Below are 19,174 nucleotides of genomic sequence, written 5' to 3'. Positions count from 1 at the left end.
CTGTCATTTTATCTGGTAGATATATTATCTGATACTTATTAATAAGCAGTGAAACAGTAATTACTCTTTTAAATTTATATATCTAATAGCTTTTTACGTTAACTTGTGTTATGTCAATTACTAAGCTTTATTAACTTTTAGAAAAACATACATATTTTAAGTCACGCTTTCTGCCCCTAAAGGTAGGCAGCGACCAGAGAATGTCACTTCAACTAGTACGTCCTTACAAAATTCATTAGCTTCATTCATATCCATACATCTTGTCAAACAAGAAAACCCTAGTAGTAATAAACGTTTAAATTCGAAACCACAGATATTGTTATACTTCAATTGAATGGAAATCAAAATTTACATTTACTGTATTCAAAATATCAAAATGTTCAAAATCCTAAGTATCGAATTTTGAATTTTCAGAAAGACCTATTAAAACAAACATTATCCCTGACACACAAACAAAAGTATTCTAACTCTAATTAATAAAATGGAAAACCAACTTTATATTTACTATATTCTAAATATTAAAATGTTCAATATACTTTTATTTAACTGCTGTGCTTTTCAAAACCATGATTATATAAAAATACCTCATGTCGTGTTACAAAAGCCGTTTAAAAGCAGCCAATGATCAACACACCGTATGCGGTGGAACGTGGAACCCCATACGCAAAAGACCTGCGGAAATAAACAGTGCAACAAAAGATAATCGCTATTTGTTTGAACGTTTCCAATTTGGTGCAAATCAGACTGCTATTGTGAATAAAAGTTGGCTTTTTTCTACCGTGGAATGTTTCCTGCTAGCGTTATTTGTATTTAGGGATGTTTTTCCTGTAAAGGGATTTTAGTTTTGTGTTTTCGGGATACGAGTTTGTTTTGGAATATATTTCGATTGTTTTGGTTGTGTGTTGGTTTGATGGGAGCGTGGTTTTGGTAATACGATGTTTTCGTTTTGGTGATTTGCATATTTCTCGTATTTCATTAGTTTATTTCTGAGCGATTACCAAATAATATAAAACGACTGCACTTTGAAAGATAAAAACTGTTTTCTTTTTATTTTTAAATATCCTCAATGGATTCATATAATTACAAAACCCAGAATATCAATTTGTATTTTAGTCAACTACGCTTAATCTGGCATTTTATGTAACTTTTCATCTCTAGTAAATTGCAATGCATTATCATATTGGATATCAGATCGTTTACAGTGTTTACTTTCTTTAAAATAACTTTATGTCTTACCAATAAATGTCGTGTAAGTTCTGATTAGTTTGTCTGTTTTGTCACTTTTAATCAAAATGTTAAAGGCAAAAACTACAACTAATCAGAGGTTACACGACATTTTATTAATAAAACAGTGAATAAGCTATAGAAAACAATATCAATCACACATTAAAACTTCAAACACAAATCATTTGTAATTGTCAAACGGCTGTCATCCGGAGATTACAATTTATAATTGGGCAAGTTTTTGGACTGGGGATCAAGGGCTAATTGGCGGGCTCTGATGACGAGACCTCGAATGAGAGTCATGATTCAAGAATTACACTTACAAACTCTCTCCACGATAACGTTGGATGTAAAGTTTTCGAGTGTTTGAGTGGGACAAGTTAAAAGAAAGGGATGAGATTTTTATTTTATTTTAGCGAGCAACCAACGACTGCACACACGTTTTAGCAACGATACAATTGAAGATTCTTCTCATTTAGTCTCACAACAGACCACATTGCTGAATGATTTTTAACGTCTATACAGTTTCAAGGTTATTATGACATGGATCATTGAGTTAGGACCCTTTCCTTAGATTTACAGTTGCCAGGCCGTAAGATTTCAACTATTAGATGATATAGAGATGCATCCATAATGATAGCGTAGGGTTGGTTCCTTATCCTATTATATAAAAAAACAAATATACATAACATTGAATAAAGCGCAAGCTTACTTCTATGTGTCGACTCATTGACATAGAGCCAACCTTTATATACATAGGTGCAAGAAAAAGTGGTAGTAGATTTCTAAAATGGTGAAGTTAAATCTGAAGTTTATAAATTGTACCACGCAGAGGATCAAAGTATAATTCGGGACATTTGGGAAGTAACAACGTTTTCAAAAGACAATAAGAGATCTCGCGATGCCGGGAATATCGTTTAATACTTACAGTCGGTTTTATTGTTCAAATCTAAGAACCATGACAAATACAAGATGGATTTTTTTATTTATTTAAAAGCATCATGCCTGTAATTCTCGAAGGTGATAGCAGAAGTGGAAAATATACAACCACATATGGCCATTTACAATGTTAGTCTCAAGTTAAAAGGGGCAGTAAATTGTTATACATCGGGCACGTTACCTAACTCAGAGCTACATAATACCTTATAGCACTTTCCCCGGACTGGATATCGAAGCTTGAACCTCGTGATCAGGAAACGTAAAATGTACTGCTCACACCACAGGGACATTTTCCTCGAAGTATATCCATCCTTTCTAAGAATTATTTTGGTCTGTTGACTTAAGATTGGTATTTAATTCAAAGTTGCTTGTTCATTGCTTTAATTCTTAGAAAAGGGATTGTATTATGAAATACTTCTGTAGATTTATTAGGTTTATCATTATGTAATTTACACAAAATTGCTTTACAGAGATCCTTTCCTGATCCTTTTCTAATTAATTTGGATATTGCTTTGCCTTACTGTATTGTTTAAATAATTTTATCAGTTTACTAGTCACTTGTAATTATTGCTTGCATCATCATATTGTTCACGACAAATAGTTTAGGCGTCACCCAAGTAACTAGTTTATTTAAATATTACTAGATGGATATTATAAATGTTTTACTGTATGTATCTATTTTGTCGTTAGTTTTGGTCAAACAAGTATAAAATAAGTTCAATAAGTGATACACTCTAATTTTGCCATTTACAGTCTTGTTTTAAAATTTTATTATTTTACTTTCGTGATGCAATATTTGCTTTCGAAAAAGGTGTATAATGTATGTATGATCCAATTTCTTTATTTAATAATTTCATAATAATTAAAAAATCATTTTGATACTTTCCACCAATATCATAATAACTAACGACAATTGTAACTGCTTAGTTAAACTACTTAAACTAAACAGTTTTGATATAATCCAATTATTGAGTTTGGCTACTGCGACACCTGCATTGCTTGCCGTTCTCACTAAGTGGGCAACTTAGTAATGGTATGGCTTGGCTTCTTGTTATAGAGAATTCACTTTAGGTAAATTCCTTACTAAGTTGGCTACTTCTTAGTAAATTTACTGACACACTTGTTATATTGATAAAATGTTTTTGTGTGTTTTAGTTCCATATGGTTTTAATGGCACTCACGTACTGGTCTATATTAAAATAGTCTTTCTTCGAGCCGATGAAGATTTTTAAAGACTATTTATAAAAAGGTACCACAGTTTTCAAGGAAATAATGTGTCGTTTAAGATTAATTTAATAACGACTTATGGATTGATGAAAATAAAACGACTTTTTAATTTTGTACAAAACTTATATTTTCTAAATGCATTTTTACATAAATGGATCTTCAGATTACATTGATCTGATATCATAACATTCACAAATAATATAAAATTAAATAAAAAACTAAAATTGCCTCTATGAATGCACTCGCCCACTACGTAGGTACAAAAATTCTTAAAGATAATAATATACTTAACTTAGGTCCAGTTTTACATCCCAGATGCCCGGTTTCTAAGACACATTTAGCGGTAGTTTATCTTTTTAAACTGTCATTGTTATATAATCTTAAACGCTATTGAATAGATAACCAGAAACCGGGACGAATAAGTTATGGTTAATTATTTTTAATCGGGAGAAATTTTGTCAGAATTTCTCATAGTCATAGTCCATAACTTTATCCATCGGATAGTATATTCGGCACTTATCCCCAGATTGTAAACTGGCAATTTGGGTTGCTACTTTAGGATAAAATAGCACACACGGTTACTTCATATTTACTTTCTTTGGTTATATTGTCCTAATTTATTATTTAAAAGTTAAAACTTATTTAGCTTAGTATATACAATGCAAATTGTTATTATAACTACAGAGATCTTATTATATTAAGTACGGCTGGCTTCCCTACAAGGGTTCTTTAAGTTAGGAACTTATAAAATACTGATTTTCATTTCCGGTCTATATTTAGACAATACGTAAAGTGCAGCATTAAAAGTTCACTTATAGTGCTTTGGAAAAATGCATTGTTTTTAGTTGCATAATGGTTAACTAAAATGCAATTATTGTTGTAAATGTCGAGATTATCTCAATAAGGATCATTTGGCAATAGCATTTCATAATTCACAGTTGACTGGATACAGTCTATGTGTGGCTATATTTACCAGTCAAATCTGTACAATTCACAATTATTATTCGTTGTAAATTCTTTCATATTTTCTTCAATTCAACTCTTTTTACAGTCCCAGTACTAGTTTCCGTATCATTTGAGGAACCGGAGTTAGAATGTTCAAGCTTAACTGTATCACCTCTTCTATCACTTCCTCTCTTCTTAGAATTTCTATTCAAAATTGAAGGAGTTCTACTCTTCCTTTGCTTCACTTTAACAGCTTTTTCCGGAGGTTTGTGTATACTTTCAGTCCTATGCTGCAGTTTATTCAAACCGAAATTTGGCTTAATTTGAGCTGTCCTTTCTAAATCACTTACATCTGGTAGTAACAAATCACTTATGCAAACATAATCTTCTTTTGCTTTCGGAACTATCATACCAGGATTTATTTTAACAGGTACTATTTCTAATTTCTTTTCAAATATAGTCTCAGGACCTTTGGAATCTAATACATCGTCCATATTAGTCGGAGAGTCCACTCCACCGACTAATTCTTGAATTAATTTGTCTTCAAAATCTTCGAAATTTGTTTCATCATCAACTTCTTCGTCTTCATCATCGTCGGAATAAAATGATGAGAATGATGTGACTGACCCTTGTCTTGAATGAAAATCATCAGGTAATCGAACTCTTGGTGCATTGATTGGAATTTCAACTTGACTTGGAGACGGCGTAATAACAATTTTAGGATCTTGTGATGATGGAATGTCGCTAGATGCTATTATCACCCTTGGTACCCTTTCTTTAGGCATTATTATTGTAGTTTCTGGTTTTGAAAATAATTTGTTGCTTTCAAATGACGCATTTCGTGGCGATTCTACGTATGGAGATAAAGTATTTATGTTTTCATAGTTTTTGACTGAAGAATCTTCGTTGATTCGCTTTACATTTGCAGCGTCAAAGGAAGATAATGGTTTGGTATTTTTATAAGCAAGACGTCTTTCCAAAGTCGTTGTTCTTGGCGGTGGTTGTGGTGGAACCCTCGGACGGTCAGTCTGACTCTCCATAGAATATCCTCGGAAAGTTTGTAAAGAATTTGGTTGTAGAGATAAACGTTTCTGCAATTTTGGTAAGTCTGGCAGTACTTTAGGAAAGTTTCGTTTCTTTATATGCAATAACGCTTCTTCGGATGTCATAGGGTTTTGTGATTTCTCTTCTCTTGACGTTACGTTGATATCATTTCTAAAAGTAACGGGAGGTAATATGTCTAATATATTACCACATTCCATCTTTTCTAAGAGCTTGTCGTAGTTGACATCGGTGACAGGATCAGACGAGGAATGCTTGTGTGAAATTACCAATGGTTTATCTTCAACCGATAGAGTGACTACATTCGTAAACGTCTTTTCATCCTTTTTTACTTCAGGATGAGTTTTAGTATCAGTACCGGTTAATTTTTGAATTATATTGGAATGTATTTGATCACCGGCATCGAATGATTTTAGTATCTCGATCGGTTCTTGGTTTAGTATAGAATTCGTACGGGCTGCTGGTGTAGCATCGATAGCCACTGATACTTTTTTAGACTTGATACTGTCAGTAGCTTTGCTTTTCAAAGAATCGTTAGATTTGCTTGCTTGTTTAATACTATTTAGCGATTGTTTGTTACTTCCTATAGATGAATGAGAATCAAGTGCCGAAGTTGACGTGGTTTTCTCAGAAGTTTTAGTTCTACTGTAAGTTTTCGAACCTAAACTCTTCGAATTCACACTGTCATTCATTTTTAAATTGTCCTTTTTCCTCTTTGAATCGGAAAGTAATTCTTCAGATCTTGTGAATGGCTTGGCGACAGTCAAGTGCTTTTCATTCAAATCAGAGTTCGATTTTCTCAATATTCCCGGGGAACATCGATGCATCATTTCGTTAGCAATCCAGTCCCTTACTTTTGTATGAGCGTCCAAAGTACTTGTAGATAAGTGCCTCCGCAATTGAAATCTCTCTCTAAAACCGCCCGAGTCATCTGATTTTGGAGTTTTACAGACATCAGATTTCTTTTTATGTTTTTTGGAATTGTTTTTCATTTTATTGAAACTCATTGACTTGATGACGCTGCATCCATTTTTTAGAGTTTGCAAAGCGCTTTTGTCATCCTTAGAACTCTTTTGACCGATTACGTCCACTTCGCCTATTTCGGCGCGGGGTTGTCGAGAACTGTCGAGTGTTCGCTCGCGGAGTCTGAGCTTACGTTTTTTGAAATACAATATGGAGCAAATTCCAACGTTTACAGCTAAAAAGAGAATAGCTAACGAGACTATCAGTGTAATGGTCGCGCTGGAAGTTTTCACTGGCATGTTGGTTTTAGGTTTTGTGGTCGTAGTGGGTATTGGTTTTTCCATTAAAACTGGAGGCCTCACGATGGACTTAATCTCGTTGTATTTTGCGTTAGAGTCAGGTCGGTGGACGGGAGATGACATCTGTCGTAATATTCCGATTGATGACGAATAGTGCGGGGCTTCAGCTACACGCGGTGCCCAACTTCTACGAATTGGATCTGTGAAAAATATTTTATTCTTATTGCGTCATTATAATGTAATTTTCGTACTTTTAAGAATTTGAATATATTCATTAATGTTTTGTTTTTCTCGCTATAATTCAATGAATTCTGATAAAACAATATATAATTTTTGAAAATTGTAGTTCAATATTTACCTGGAGAATAACTAGTGCTTCTATGAACCGTCTTCGTGGGTGCAGGTTTTGGCTTTTGTGTGGTAGGAGTTTGAGTGTATTCAAACAACGGATCAACTACGAATTTGCTCATCTTGTTGGGTAGTGTTTCAGTCCAGAATTTTGTAAAGTTGGACCTGTATGATGACTCTTGAGCTGGTGGGATGTCTGCAAAAGAACATAAAAAAAGGAACCAAATTAATTACTAATTCAATATTATCCATGAACAGTTAATGATAATACTACAATGCAAAACCGCTCAAATTCAATAACACTGAAAAAGCAAATCTTACCAAATCTCAAAAAAGTTTGATCTTTCGTATCATATTCAGGCCATCCTAGATTGTAAAGCGTCCATTGTCTTCTATCCAAATTGAAGAATTTAACAGGAGACTGTGTGTTTGGTGACCTGGGAAAAGATAAACAATTAAAATAGCAATAAAACTAGAATACACTTGAAAGATAGGAAGAAATAAAGATCGTGTTTAAACGATGCGGTACGTTTTTATTTTGAGTTGTACTTAAGCCGATGCAGCTATCTAAATGTAGTATTTTTTCTATTTAATGTCTAGCACTATACTGGTGTGCGATTAATATTTAATAGTGAGATTTTGAGCTATGAGATACAAATGTCGTATAAGACTACAGCTCCAAAATATTTTCTACGGCTATTAGAAGCGTTGATCTGATTTTATACAAAATTTATGTTGTCGTTAGCTAGTCGTAGAAGTAGAAAATCAATGAGTTTTTAGCTAAGATTAAATATTTTAAGACAATTGCTTAAACGCAATATTAAAGGTATTTTCAGTGCAAAATAAAACTAATACCTAATCTATTAACCAAAAACAATAACCCAAAAACGGCAACAAATATCATCCGTGAAACAACAAACGGTCGACAATTTTACATAAAGCCCGTCAAAGCGTACTCTCGGACATGTGGGAGCTACAGCCAATCAACGGGATAATCCTATAATAGCCTTGCACAGGATATAAGCTCTACAATATTGATGGTAGACTGTTCAATCTGTTCATACGTCCGAACCAAATACCTCAGGCAACATTTACTGGCTGGTAAATGTTGCCTGAGGTAAGCCTTTAGGTCGCCACGCCGATACCACTGCAACGGGAGGTCGTGGGTTCGATTCCCACACGGAGCATTATTATTTGTGCGATCCACAAATAATTGCTTCGGGTCTGGTTGTGCTTTGTGTCCGTTGTTTGTATGTTTGTAAAAGTCCCCGCGACACAAGAGCAATTCTTAGTGCGGGAGTTGTCTTTTTTTTTAAAACCTTAATATAAGCATGAAGACATTCATGGATCTTTCATGTTTTAAGGCGCCCATAGCTAGTTGTGCTCACCAGTCAGTAAACGATCTGTGGGTTAAGTAACCCTTGGCGGGGTTTATTCCATAGTTGGGTGACCGCATATTCGAATTCGTATTCGAATTCGTATTCGAATAGTATCGTAAAAAGTCGGTCCCAGTTGTTATCAATTAAGATGACAGTCGTTAAGCCACGTCAAAGGCCTTCGGGCGGCTTGTACAACTTTGACACTAGGTTGAACACTAACCATAAGATAAGAAGAAGAAGGTCTTTCATTATTAAGGCTCGATATGCATTCAAATGAATAATTCTGGGTATTTTCAAAATAAAGTTGCCATAACAAACAGTGTAACTGTGGCCACCGTTAGTTGCAAAAGCCAGGATACTGATGTACTAAACTTTAAACGTTTAACATATGCAAGCACCGAAACTTCAAGCGATTCAAGGTGATCATGGATCAGATTTTACCACTAATTCAGTTCCATCAGCATTTGGATGCTATACTAAACTTCTTGCTCAGACATAGTTCGAAAAGGCTCAATAAACACATCAGTCCCTAAGCCAAGCTAAAGCCTTTTGCTTGAACATAAATGGTACTGCTTTTCCAGGAACAGCATAAAAGAAAGCAAATTGTGCTGGAAATTGTGAAACCAACTAAAATCCGGCCATAACGCGACAAGGCGTTACAAAATACGTTAAGATAACAAGATTACACGATATTTTTACTAGAATGTCCTGCTGTTTGTGTTAAATAAATGTTTTCATACAATTCCGTCTGTTGTATGTTTTTTGGACAAAGTTGAAAGTAAACTTATTGGCGTAGATCCAATTTTGGGATAGTGAAGGATATTAAAAATTGTCTATTCTAAACACAATAAAATACAATATAATTATTATTAGTCCTATAATCTACCTTAACTATCACTGATGAAAAAAAACTGAGACCACCGATTTTGGAAGCTGCAAGCAAATGGATTTTACAGGAATTTTGGCGCGCGATAAGTAACAGTTGGAGATTTTTTTTAAAAAGGTAAAAAGCACTCATACTGCTAAAAGTATACTCAAAGTAGCTTCACGAGAGGCTTTGGCCCGACGCCAAACGCTTGAATATAAAGTTAATAGCCAAGTTCGACCAGATAACTCTAATTACATTACAATGGAGAATAAAAACGCCTTAGTATTTACTTAATGTACATTTAACTAGTTCCCATAGCCAGGTACACTTAGCGATCGATTTTAAAACGGTTTGCCGGGTTAAGTAATCTTAAGTACCACTTAATGAACGCAGTAGCCGTCTAGTGGTATTTGCAATGAGCGAGAAACCATTTCCTTACTATAGAATTAAAAGAAATTGGACTTGAGTTTAGTTTTCCAGGAATCGTTAAGAAAATAATGAAAATTACTACGGTAAGCACCTTTCCTACCTTTATCGACTATAGACAATTGTGCAAAACCAATCAGCGCTCCAAGTTAAGTACATTTTTCTTCAAGTAATTTCAAGTTTTTTCTATAATATTAAGTGTAAAAATCGCACTTCATGTAAAGTCTTATTAATATAGAGCGAGCTACTTATATTTAATTTTAATAGTTAGAAACCTTAGAGTGGATTATAGAATCTATTTTGTATACCCTACCGTAATTTGTATTTAGCATATATTGTTCATGTGCTATCAATCAAATGTCCGTTTTGCACGTCATATCCTACTACCCATCTCATTATATTACTAGTTTTTTTTTCTACTTACCCATATTTAACAAAGTTGGTCCACATCCTCATCACAATTTCACTAAGCAGCTTCTCCTTCTGCGTGTAGTCGGTTATAAAGTGAGTAGTAGTCAATCCTAGAGGAACACCGAACACGTACGGCAACTCTTCTCCTTGGACACTCTTGTTTAACTGTAGGCCAAAAGAAAGTAGTAATGTTATTGGCACAGAGGTTAAAGTGGTCACCTCGCCGCAATAACTGTAGCTCTGCGTGTGGTGGGTTCGAAACCCACTCGGGACAAATCTGTTTTGAGATGAGCCCGAGTGCTATTCTGATCCTGGTTGTCAATTTGTAAGTAAGGTATATATATTTGGAAGTATATAAGTATGTTTATCGGTTATTTTGGAAATGACCGTGTGTGAGTTATCCAACAGTATTTATTTATTTATTATTGTTTTGCTACTGTCTATTTCAGTGATTCCAATCTAGAGGCAATTGAAGTTCTGTAATAATTTATACAAATAAACAAAAAATATAACTCAAAATGACGTATAATTGACCGAAGTCTATGAAAGATGTTGGTTGTAAATCAACCAGATTTTTTATTTAGCTTTTATAACATCAGCTAGTAAAGCTTCAACAGAACTGACTGAAAATGTTCAAAAAAATTCAATTTACAGCTTGAAAAACTGAAACAAAAAACTGAGCACTCAAAATATATTCGGACGAATTCACCATCGCAATCATTTCTGACACTTGTTTCGGTTGACGGAACGTACTATGCAATTCAAGCGCGATTCAAGTTCTACCGTGAGAGAGGGACAACGCATAACGGTTGAAGAATATCGCTTTTGAATACGGCACCTGGAACTTTTAAAAAACGACTCAGTCCCTCAATAGTTTTTACTTCTATTGTTCTGTCCGAACAAAAAGTATTTCGCGATACGTTTTACAGCCCCACTGTTTCCAGTTGAAATGCGAAAGTCGATTTGACATCAGGAAATACATTTCGTTCGTGAAATCTTTCCATTTGCTTAAAATGCATATTCTGTTTGAATGTAGTGTAAAATGGAGAGGTGTTGTGACTGTTGGGAAATAGGCTTTGATTTTTATGAAGTTTTCTGTCTAGTATGTTTTGGTTTACAGACTGTTGTTGAGCTATGTTAGGAGTTGTAACGTAAAAAATATTGAATGGTTTTCTCTGGCTTTTTTGCCTCATAGTAAAGAAAAGTTTGAGAACTATAATTATAAATTCACTGCATTGCAATGTTTCTTTTGTATTTTATAGTAAATTAGTGCCACAGGATGACTGCTTAGTCATTTGAAGATACAAACTAACAGTTTATCCAGTGACGTTCTTGCTTATCTTATTTTTAGTAAAGTATCACACTAAATGGATAAACGGAATGAATTAACTCCATCTAAGCACCAATTCCCTTTGCCCTCGATATTAATATTGTTTTATCATTATTTGGTTGAGACCACAATAATTATAAAAAAATATGAATGTTATCGTCTCGATATTAAACAGCAAATTCAAAAGAAATAAAATACTTACAGCAGCATAATCAGAGCTAACAGAATTATGTCCAAACACGTAGAAGAAGGATTGACTATTGGCTTTAGACTGGTAGTCGGCGAAGCGCACTACCGGAGCTAAGGACCGAGCGTCGCTGAACACGTTGAGGATGACGTCACGATTCATCTCCACGTTCCATCGCTGAGGGTCGAGTTTTGATGGGGAATATCTAGAAGTAAAATGAATGCATGTTTAGTACGCTTTAGTATTAAGTTAAACAAGATGGGGGTTACGTCTTAGTAAAACAATTGACGGCAACATTAGGCATTGATTTCATTATGTCTTCGTTTTAGTAAGCACTGTAGAAGTGGTACCTATATAGTTACTGCGCCATGATATGTATAAGATGTTCAGACACCCATAGAACAACCTCGGCAAGCGTAGCTATAGAGATCGATCCGCACGGCTGTCGTTAAGACGACATATGACTAAATAGTTATGTTACTTACTCTTTCAACACAGTCTTCAAGGCTTCATTCTCAGCGCCCTCAAAGATGATCTTAGCGTACTTCTTGATGAAGTCATCTCTCTGATTCTCCAGTACTCCATGTTCGAGTTCAATGACACCAAAGTCGTGATACCTTTCCAGTTCTGTGACTCCGGTTAGTAGCTGATATCTAAAAAAAATAACGTAACTTGGTCAATATGTTGAACTTAGGGGTCAAACTCTCTCTCCTTTCTGTAGAAGACCAATCCCTAGTAGCAATGCAGTAATAATATAGTTACTTGATTATATTTATGTTTTACAGGTTAATAGAGACGACAGGAAAATGAACATATTAGGTCGGGAAAAAAGTCTTTTGGCATTATAGAATGTATGAACTTGTAATAAAATCACTTTGGCTTCAATAATCACAAATGAGTACACGGTTCATTAGGTTTCTTTCAGTGAGCTCCTGAGGTACCCAAATTTCAAGCTTTTTTGTGTAGAGATAAGATTTTATTACAAGTTCATACATACTATAATGTGAAAAGACTTTTTCCCCGACCAAATATTTGAATTATAAACATTAATATATTTAACGAATAAAAATGAATATCAGTTTAATTAGCAACTGATCAGAGGTCAGGAAATCAAGGTATGTTTTAAAGCTAAGAGATTCAGAATATTTCAAGGCAATGTAGGTTCGTAAGAAACACTCAGTTCATTAAAATTCTTCATTACTCATTCATAAACTTCAAGAACTTTTAAATTATGTAGATCGTAAGTTAGAAATAATTTAGCATAAAGTTTACTAGTTTTGCTTCTTGTAACAATATTGAAGTCTGTGGTTCATTGTAGGAATAACATTGGCACGACATAACAAAAAAATATAGACTGACTAAATAATGTAATAGATAATTTTTAAAATTATGAGAAAAGATTTGCCATAAAATAAGATTCTATGTGCTAATTCAAGTTAAAAACTATATGTGCATCAAATATAGATTTGGCACGATTCAGCAACAAACATCCACCCTAGAATACTAACGTTCGGATAGATTTTGAGCCATTTACAACACTACATTGTTTAGAGCAGGTAGCACTTAATCATTATAGTTGCCTGAATAGTGGTAGTTCAAAAAGTTATAGTCTTGACAAAATATCTCTAAATCTGTTCAATCTTCTTCTTCTTCTTGTCGTATGGTTAGTGGTCAACCTAGTGTCAAAGTTGTTCAAGCCGCCCGAAGGCCTTTGACGTGGCCTTCGGGCGGCTTGAACAACTTTTGAATTATCTTAATTGACAACAACCGGGACCGAATTTTTACGTGCCCCCCGAAGCACGGAGATGCCCTGTTCAAATACCACTATGCGGTCACCCATCTATGGAATGACCGCGCCAAGGTTTGCTTAACCCTCAGATTGTTTAACGACCGGTGAGCGAAACTGGTTACGGTGCCAAAAAGTAAACATTATCGGAGCTGAAACCTATCAACATCATAACGAACGATAGACAAACAATGACTAACATAACTGTATCCATCAATATCTGCCGAACATAATGCGTGGAGATAAGTTCCTTACACGCTGTGTATGTTGCCAATAAGTTGCGAGAAATATTGGTACTTAGTACTTTGAGAATGCTTTGTTGCAATCGTTGATCAGTAAACTATAATTTAAAACGTAATAATACTGCGGTATGCTGAAAAACTTAACAACAAGAATGCGCACTTTAGGAAGTACGTGTTGGTGAAAAATTATGGTAATTGTAGAAGATTGCCGAGTCTTCTAAGAGTATTTTTGTCATATATGTTTTTGAAAGTCTTCTTATCGTATGGTTAGTAGACAACCTAGTATCAAAGTTGTTCAAGCCACTCGAAGGCCTTTGATGTGGCTTTTGAAAGTGATTTTATACGAATGAGAACGAAAATACAAAAATAATGTATAATCATAATTGGACTTAAAACTGGTGAGGTAATATTCACACTAAATTAGCATCTATATTTAGGGGTAGGTATAAAGTACAGTGTACATATTTGAGTATGTCATGTCTTAGTTATTAGTAACTTTACATATAGTCGCATCAGTTCATTCACCTCAAATTTCCATAACGTAGCTAATTCCATACCTATTACTCGAATAACTTAATACGTGGCTTATATTCAGAGATACCTTCAGATTTCCAAGGCAGCACTTCTTAGAATAAAAAATGCCAACTTTTCTAGAATAAATTGGATCGACATTCAATTTATCAAAGGGAATACAGATCAAGTACTTAAAATTGTCGGCTCAATTACGATAGGAACGTAATCTTGACTTTTATTTATTATCTTCTTTCTGAAGGGTGGAGCAATATTAATTAATTGTGGAGGTTTCTGTTACTTTTGACTGTGTAATTGACATTGAGATATTGTTCAATGCAATTTTATAGAGGTTCTTAGTCTAATGCTCTATAATCATGCACAGTTTTGCTAGCTTCAGCGAGTTTTAACTCGCCATCACTTTAAGAAATACTCAAGGATTGATCGATTAAAAAAAATACAAGGGGCGTCTAACTTTTCCTTCCTTTCCAGTGAAACTATCACGCACTAACTAAGCAAGTAGGTACTATACAAAGGTTTTTACATTTAGATAGCTTAAAAGAGAACTTTACGAATAAGCAATATGCTGCCATTTCTTAACTGCCTCAATTTCGAAACGCAGCATTAGGAAAAAAATATTTGACAATCTTAAAAAAAAGTAGGTATTCGTAAATTGCCTGCAACATAATAGTAATATAAACTTACTTGCTCAACAAATTAGGGTACGACTCCATAATTTTCGCCGGTTCATTTGGTATAAAAGATCCAGCGACTACTGGACCTAACGGCGTCTCGAACTCTCTCGCTAAGATTTGCACTTTTTTGATGTCGGATAACCTGCAAACAACAACAGCGGATAGAACTTCAAATTAAACTAGTTAGTAGGTATAAAGCTAGCGATGAAAAAAAATACAACTTAAATTAAAAATCTCGTATGTGCTGTACCTAATTGTTGTTTGTTCCAGAAAGCTTATTTAATCAACGTAGTAGAATAGGTGCAGTTGAAAATATAAATATCTTAACAGCAAGTAATTTTTAATAACATTAGAGAATGACGCATTATAAAAACGGTTTATTTATGTTAATTATAATAAACTCTTTAACTTTAGTAAGCTGAATAAAGTGTGAAATAGTAACAAAGTCGTCATTAAAATTTGATTCTAGGAATTACAGTAAATAACTATTACTTTCACTTTTCTTCAAAAACGTTACCGTGAACCTAAATAAAATTATCTAAGCAACAACGTATATATTAATAAGCTAGCTAATTTGTAACATGAGCAAATATTAAAGAAAGACTAGACTATGTAATTAGTAAAGTATTATAATTATTTTGCTCTACTTAGATGTAATCACAGACATCAAACGCTTTCAAAATATTAACCATACGAGTAATTTAAACATTCGAAAAGGCTGAAAGAGTATCCTTCTGTGAGTTCGTGAACTATGTTATCTTAAGGATGATGTATAGGATTTAAGGAAAACGAGTGTTAATTAAATTCATAGGTTCTTTATGTTTTTTAGCTAACTAACCTACTACGACAATTTGTTTTTACATGACTTCAAACACTTATTTATTTATACTTATTATGCACTGCTGATCGCAACCAAAACATATCTCCATTTTAACGTCTCATTTAATTTGCAGTATCTCAATCATTTCGATAAATTGTTAGGACAATCTATGTGTAGGTAGTAGCGATGACAGCAAAACGTAAGTAACTTGTTGTTTGTTTGTTTGTCGTATGGTTAGTGGTCAACCTAGTGTCAAAGTTGTTCAAGCCGCCCGAGAGGCCTTTGACGTGGCTTAACGACTGTTATCTTAGTAGACAACAACCGGGACCGACTTTTAACGTGCCCTCCGAAACACGGAGACGCCCAGTTCAAATACCACTATGCGGTCACCCATCTATGGAATGACCGCGCCAATGGTTGCTTAACCCACAGATCGTTTACCGACCGGTGAGCGCAACTGGCTACCTTTTGTTTTTGTTTGTACCTACTTGTAAAAGAGCTGAGCTAAGCTTTGAAAGCAAGAGAATTATGCGTATGTGAAGTCAATCTACCTTTGACCCTAAGAACTGTCTTTAGTTCTACAAAGTAAACAATTCGTAGGTATTTTGTAGGTATACCATATTATTTCTTAGTCCTTTGACATACATCAAAAGGTTCGCCACAATAATACCGAAGCAAAAACAAAGCCTAATTAAATTAAACAAGTTCGCAAATTCAAAAGATCGGAGCCGTTACAACAAGTCTATTGTTGAATCAAAACCTACGCAAAACTTCCTTTTGTAAGTCGAAATATTGAATAACTAGCTTCTATTCGCGACTTGGTCTCCGTGGAAAGATTTTCCAAAACAAAATGTATCCTATCTATATACGCATCCTATCCTATATACGGGCTAAAAACTCATATTGTGCCAAATTTTATCGATTTATTAAAAAGTATATTAGTAAGTATAAGATTTGGGTAAAAAGCGATACAGATGTCCACTACTCGAACCCTCCAGACAAATTCTTACTGTTAAATATGGGCAGAGAGTATAAAAGGGTATCAGCAAAATTTAAAACGATGTTTTTGTACTTCTAATAAATGGTGGTTTCATTCTGTTTTTTAAATTTTAGAGATATCTACGTAAAACTAAGCAAACGTTTTTAGGCTATGTTCAGTTATTTCAAAATGGTATCTTTTCTTTGGAAAATAATCACAATGCGTTTTTAATTAGCATCTATCATCTGCAAATATTATTTTAGATTACACCTACAGCCTAATGCAAAATATAACACCGTCAATCTGTTCTAAAACACAGATGCGTATTATAAACCATTCAACAAATGAACCGAGACTCAGCTATACATATTTTATATGCCTTTTAAAATTTCTATAAGCGTTAAAAGCTTTTAACGTTTCAGATGGAGTTCAAATGCTATTCAGTTTATTGTTCGTTTGGGTACTAAGGACTTGAAATTGACTAGGTTTTGAATGGGTAATTTAGTACGCATGATTTGTTTTATTTATTTCACGGGATTAATTCTTGAAGGGATTTAAGAGGGTTGTATTTAGGGTGTATTATGGATTTGATTGTGTATTTAGTTACTTCAAATTTAAGTAGATCAGTAATAAGTAAAATCTTTCAAGATACCAACATTATTTTTTTATTAAATAGGCTCAAATAGAAGTATGATATCTATAATATGCCACCGGCAGTCGCTTTTAGAGTAAGCCCACGAGCTTTCAATAAATATATAGTGGTCTAAAACCTATCAGTTGGTGTTATAATAGGTACTTATTATGAAATAATATTATATTCTCGAAATAATCGGTGTGTTAAGAAATATTATTTAAGTTTTTACTCACGGTTTCTTCTGCAAGCAAGCCATCATATTCTTCGAGTTAGGGTTGCAGCCTAAACTCTGTGCCACTTGTAGTGTGTATGGTGTTGGATCTTTTGTCATCGCCCAGTCGGACAGTGCTGACCCTGACATCAGGATTGCGCGATGGAAAAGACCTGCAAGAAAGAAATTACTTTAAGATATAACTTCGTAGTCTAACAGGTGATTCTTATTTTTTATTGTTCTAGAGTTAGTTAAAGCAATTAACCTAGTTTATTATTGAGAACAGATTTTTCGTCAAAAGAGACGTTAGTTCAAGAAATAATTTTGTATTTTACGTAGCCTTAATTTTTTTATTAAATACATTATCTTAAGCTAACCTTTGGCCAGCTGAAAAATATTGATTGAACGCGAAGACTGACAAAATGTTAAAGAATTATATAGTTTTATCACACTTTGTACGTTTTACTTCAGGAGTTTAAAAACGTGCCCAGAAATTGTAATCAAATTCTACCCCACTAATTAAAAACATATATTTTTAGAGGTACATAGTAATAAAAACATCAGGTATTAACTGTAACGCAGCCAATTCGTTACCACCTTACCACTCTTAGCGTCGAACATAATGGTTTATTCATGCCAGCAAACGACTTCTACTGAAAACCGTTTATTTTTCCACTAGCAACCGATACCATTGGACGCAGGTCTTGGGCTACTGCCCGCATTTTTTATACAATTCGCTTGAAATATGTTTTCTTCGCGTATAATTATTATTTAGGTTAGTGCTGAGTAGTGCTACTGTTGCTAGTAATGTTTTGATTCGACACATTAGTGTTTTTAGTAAATTATTTGGTAAGGAATGTATAGATACTAGAAATTCAATAAAATAAATTTACTTCATGGAAGTGATCGAACTGACTGCGGAGTAACATAGGCTAATTTTTCTTAACAATAATTGCCTAGGAGTTATTGTTATGTATCATACTTAAATACACAAGATTTCACAACGGGTAGTTTCGTTCAAAGTTTACTTTCTAGTATTTCTATTCGCGTTATACAAGTATATCTTACTCTGTATGTATGAAAGTAGGTATTCGTAAACTGCAACATAACATGATATCCCATTCCTAAATAAAGACAATTTCAATACATTCTTCTCTAGATTTACTTTTAATCCGAGAATCTCAACACATTCGCTGGAATAAGTGCAATTTAATCCAGTAGTTAGACAACAGATGCGCCGCACTGTTGCAATGTAAAAGTTGTTTTAATTAAGTCAGTTGAGTTACAGTGCAGGTCTAATGTTTCCCTCATTTCACGCTAGTACATTGGTTTCTTAATGCATGGTAGAAGCTTCGATATTTTGTTTTATTTTCGTGCAGTTTATTGGAATTCCTGCTACTGACAAATTATACGAAAATACGAAGATTCTAAGCCCTCGAATTGAACTTCGAATCTTGTAAATTGTATAATGATTGAATTGTCACCTTTACCTCTACCTAGTTTTTTTTTTTCAAAACGGCTATACTCGCATACATTTTCTGTAATTGACTGATAGACGTAACCAAATTCTGTTCAAAAATCTTGGTAACCAATCGTTTGAAACACAAATTATATTTTCACATTTCTAAGACAAACAACAGCCAGGTACAACAGATATTTTGATAGCATAGACTATTTCGACAACAAATT

The 19,174-nt window shown here is 34.0% G+C and overlaps 1 protein-coding gene across 1 annotated transcript in view; it reads right to left on the bottom strand.

Moving 5' to 3' along the window:
* Window positions 1-3,512: 3,512 nt before the first annotated feature.
* LOC142979037 (uncharacterized) overlaps window positions 3,513-19,174 on the bottom strand; it is a 43,095-nt gene continuing 27,433 nt past the window's right edge. Inside the window, exons 5-12 of the mRNA XM_076123792.1 lie at window positions 17,508-17,658; window positions 14,852-14,983; window positions 12,094-12,261; window positions 11,624-11,813; window positions 10,105-10,256; window positions 7,329-7,444; window positions 7,018-7,203; window positions 3,513-6,859 (exon numbers count right to left, since the gene is read on the bottom strand). Coding sequence (XP_075979907.1) covers window positions 4,410-6,859; window positions 7,018-7,203; window positions 7,329-7,444; window positions 10,105-10,256; window positions 11,624-11,813; window positions 12,094-12,261; window positions 14,852-14,983; window positions 17,508-17,658 — 3,545 coding nt within the window. The 3' untranslated portion in view covers window positions 3,513-4,409. The remainder of the gene's footprint in view (window positions 6,860-7,017; window positions 7,204-7,328; window positions 7,445-10,104; window positions 10,257-11,623; window positions 11,814-12,093; window positions 12,262-14,851; window positions 14,984-17,507; window positions 17,659-19,174) is intronic.

This window comes from Anticarsia gemmatalis, chromosome 2 (assembly GCF_050436995.1).
Source record: "Anticarsia gemmatalis isolate Benzon Research Colony breed Stoneville strain chromosome 2, ilAntGemm2 primary, whole genome shotgun sequence".
Classification (NCBI taxonomy): Eukaryota; Metazoa; Arthropoda; class Insecta; order Lepidoptera; family Erebidae; genus Anticarsia; species Anticarsia gemmatalis.
The sequence above is the reverse complement of the archived record's forward strand: the minus strand, read 5'-3'. Positions and strand labels throughout refer to the sequence as shown.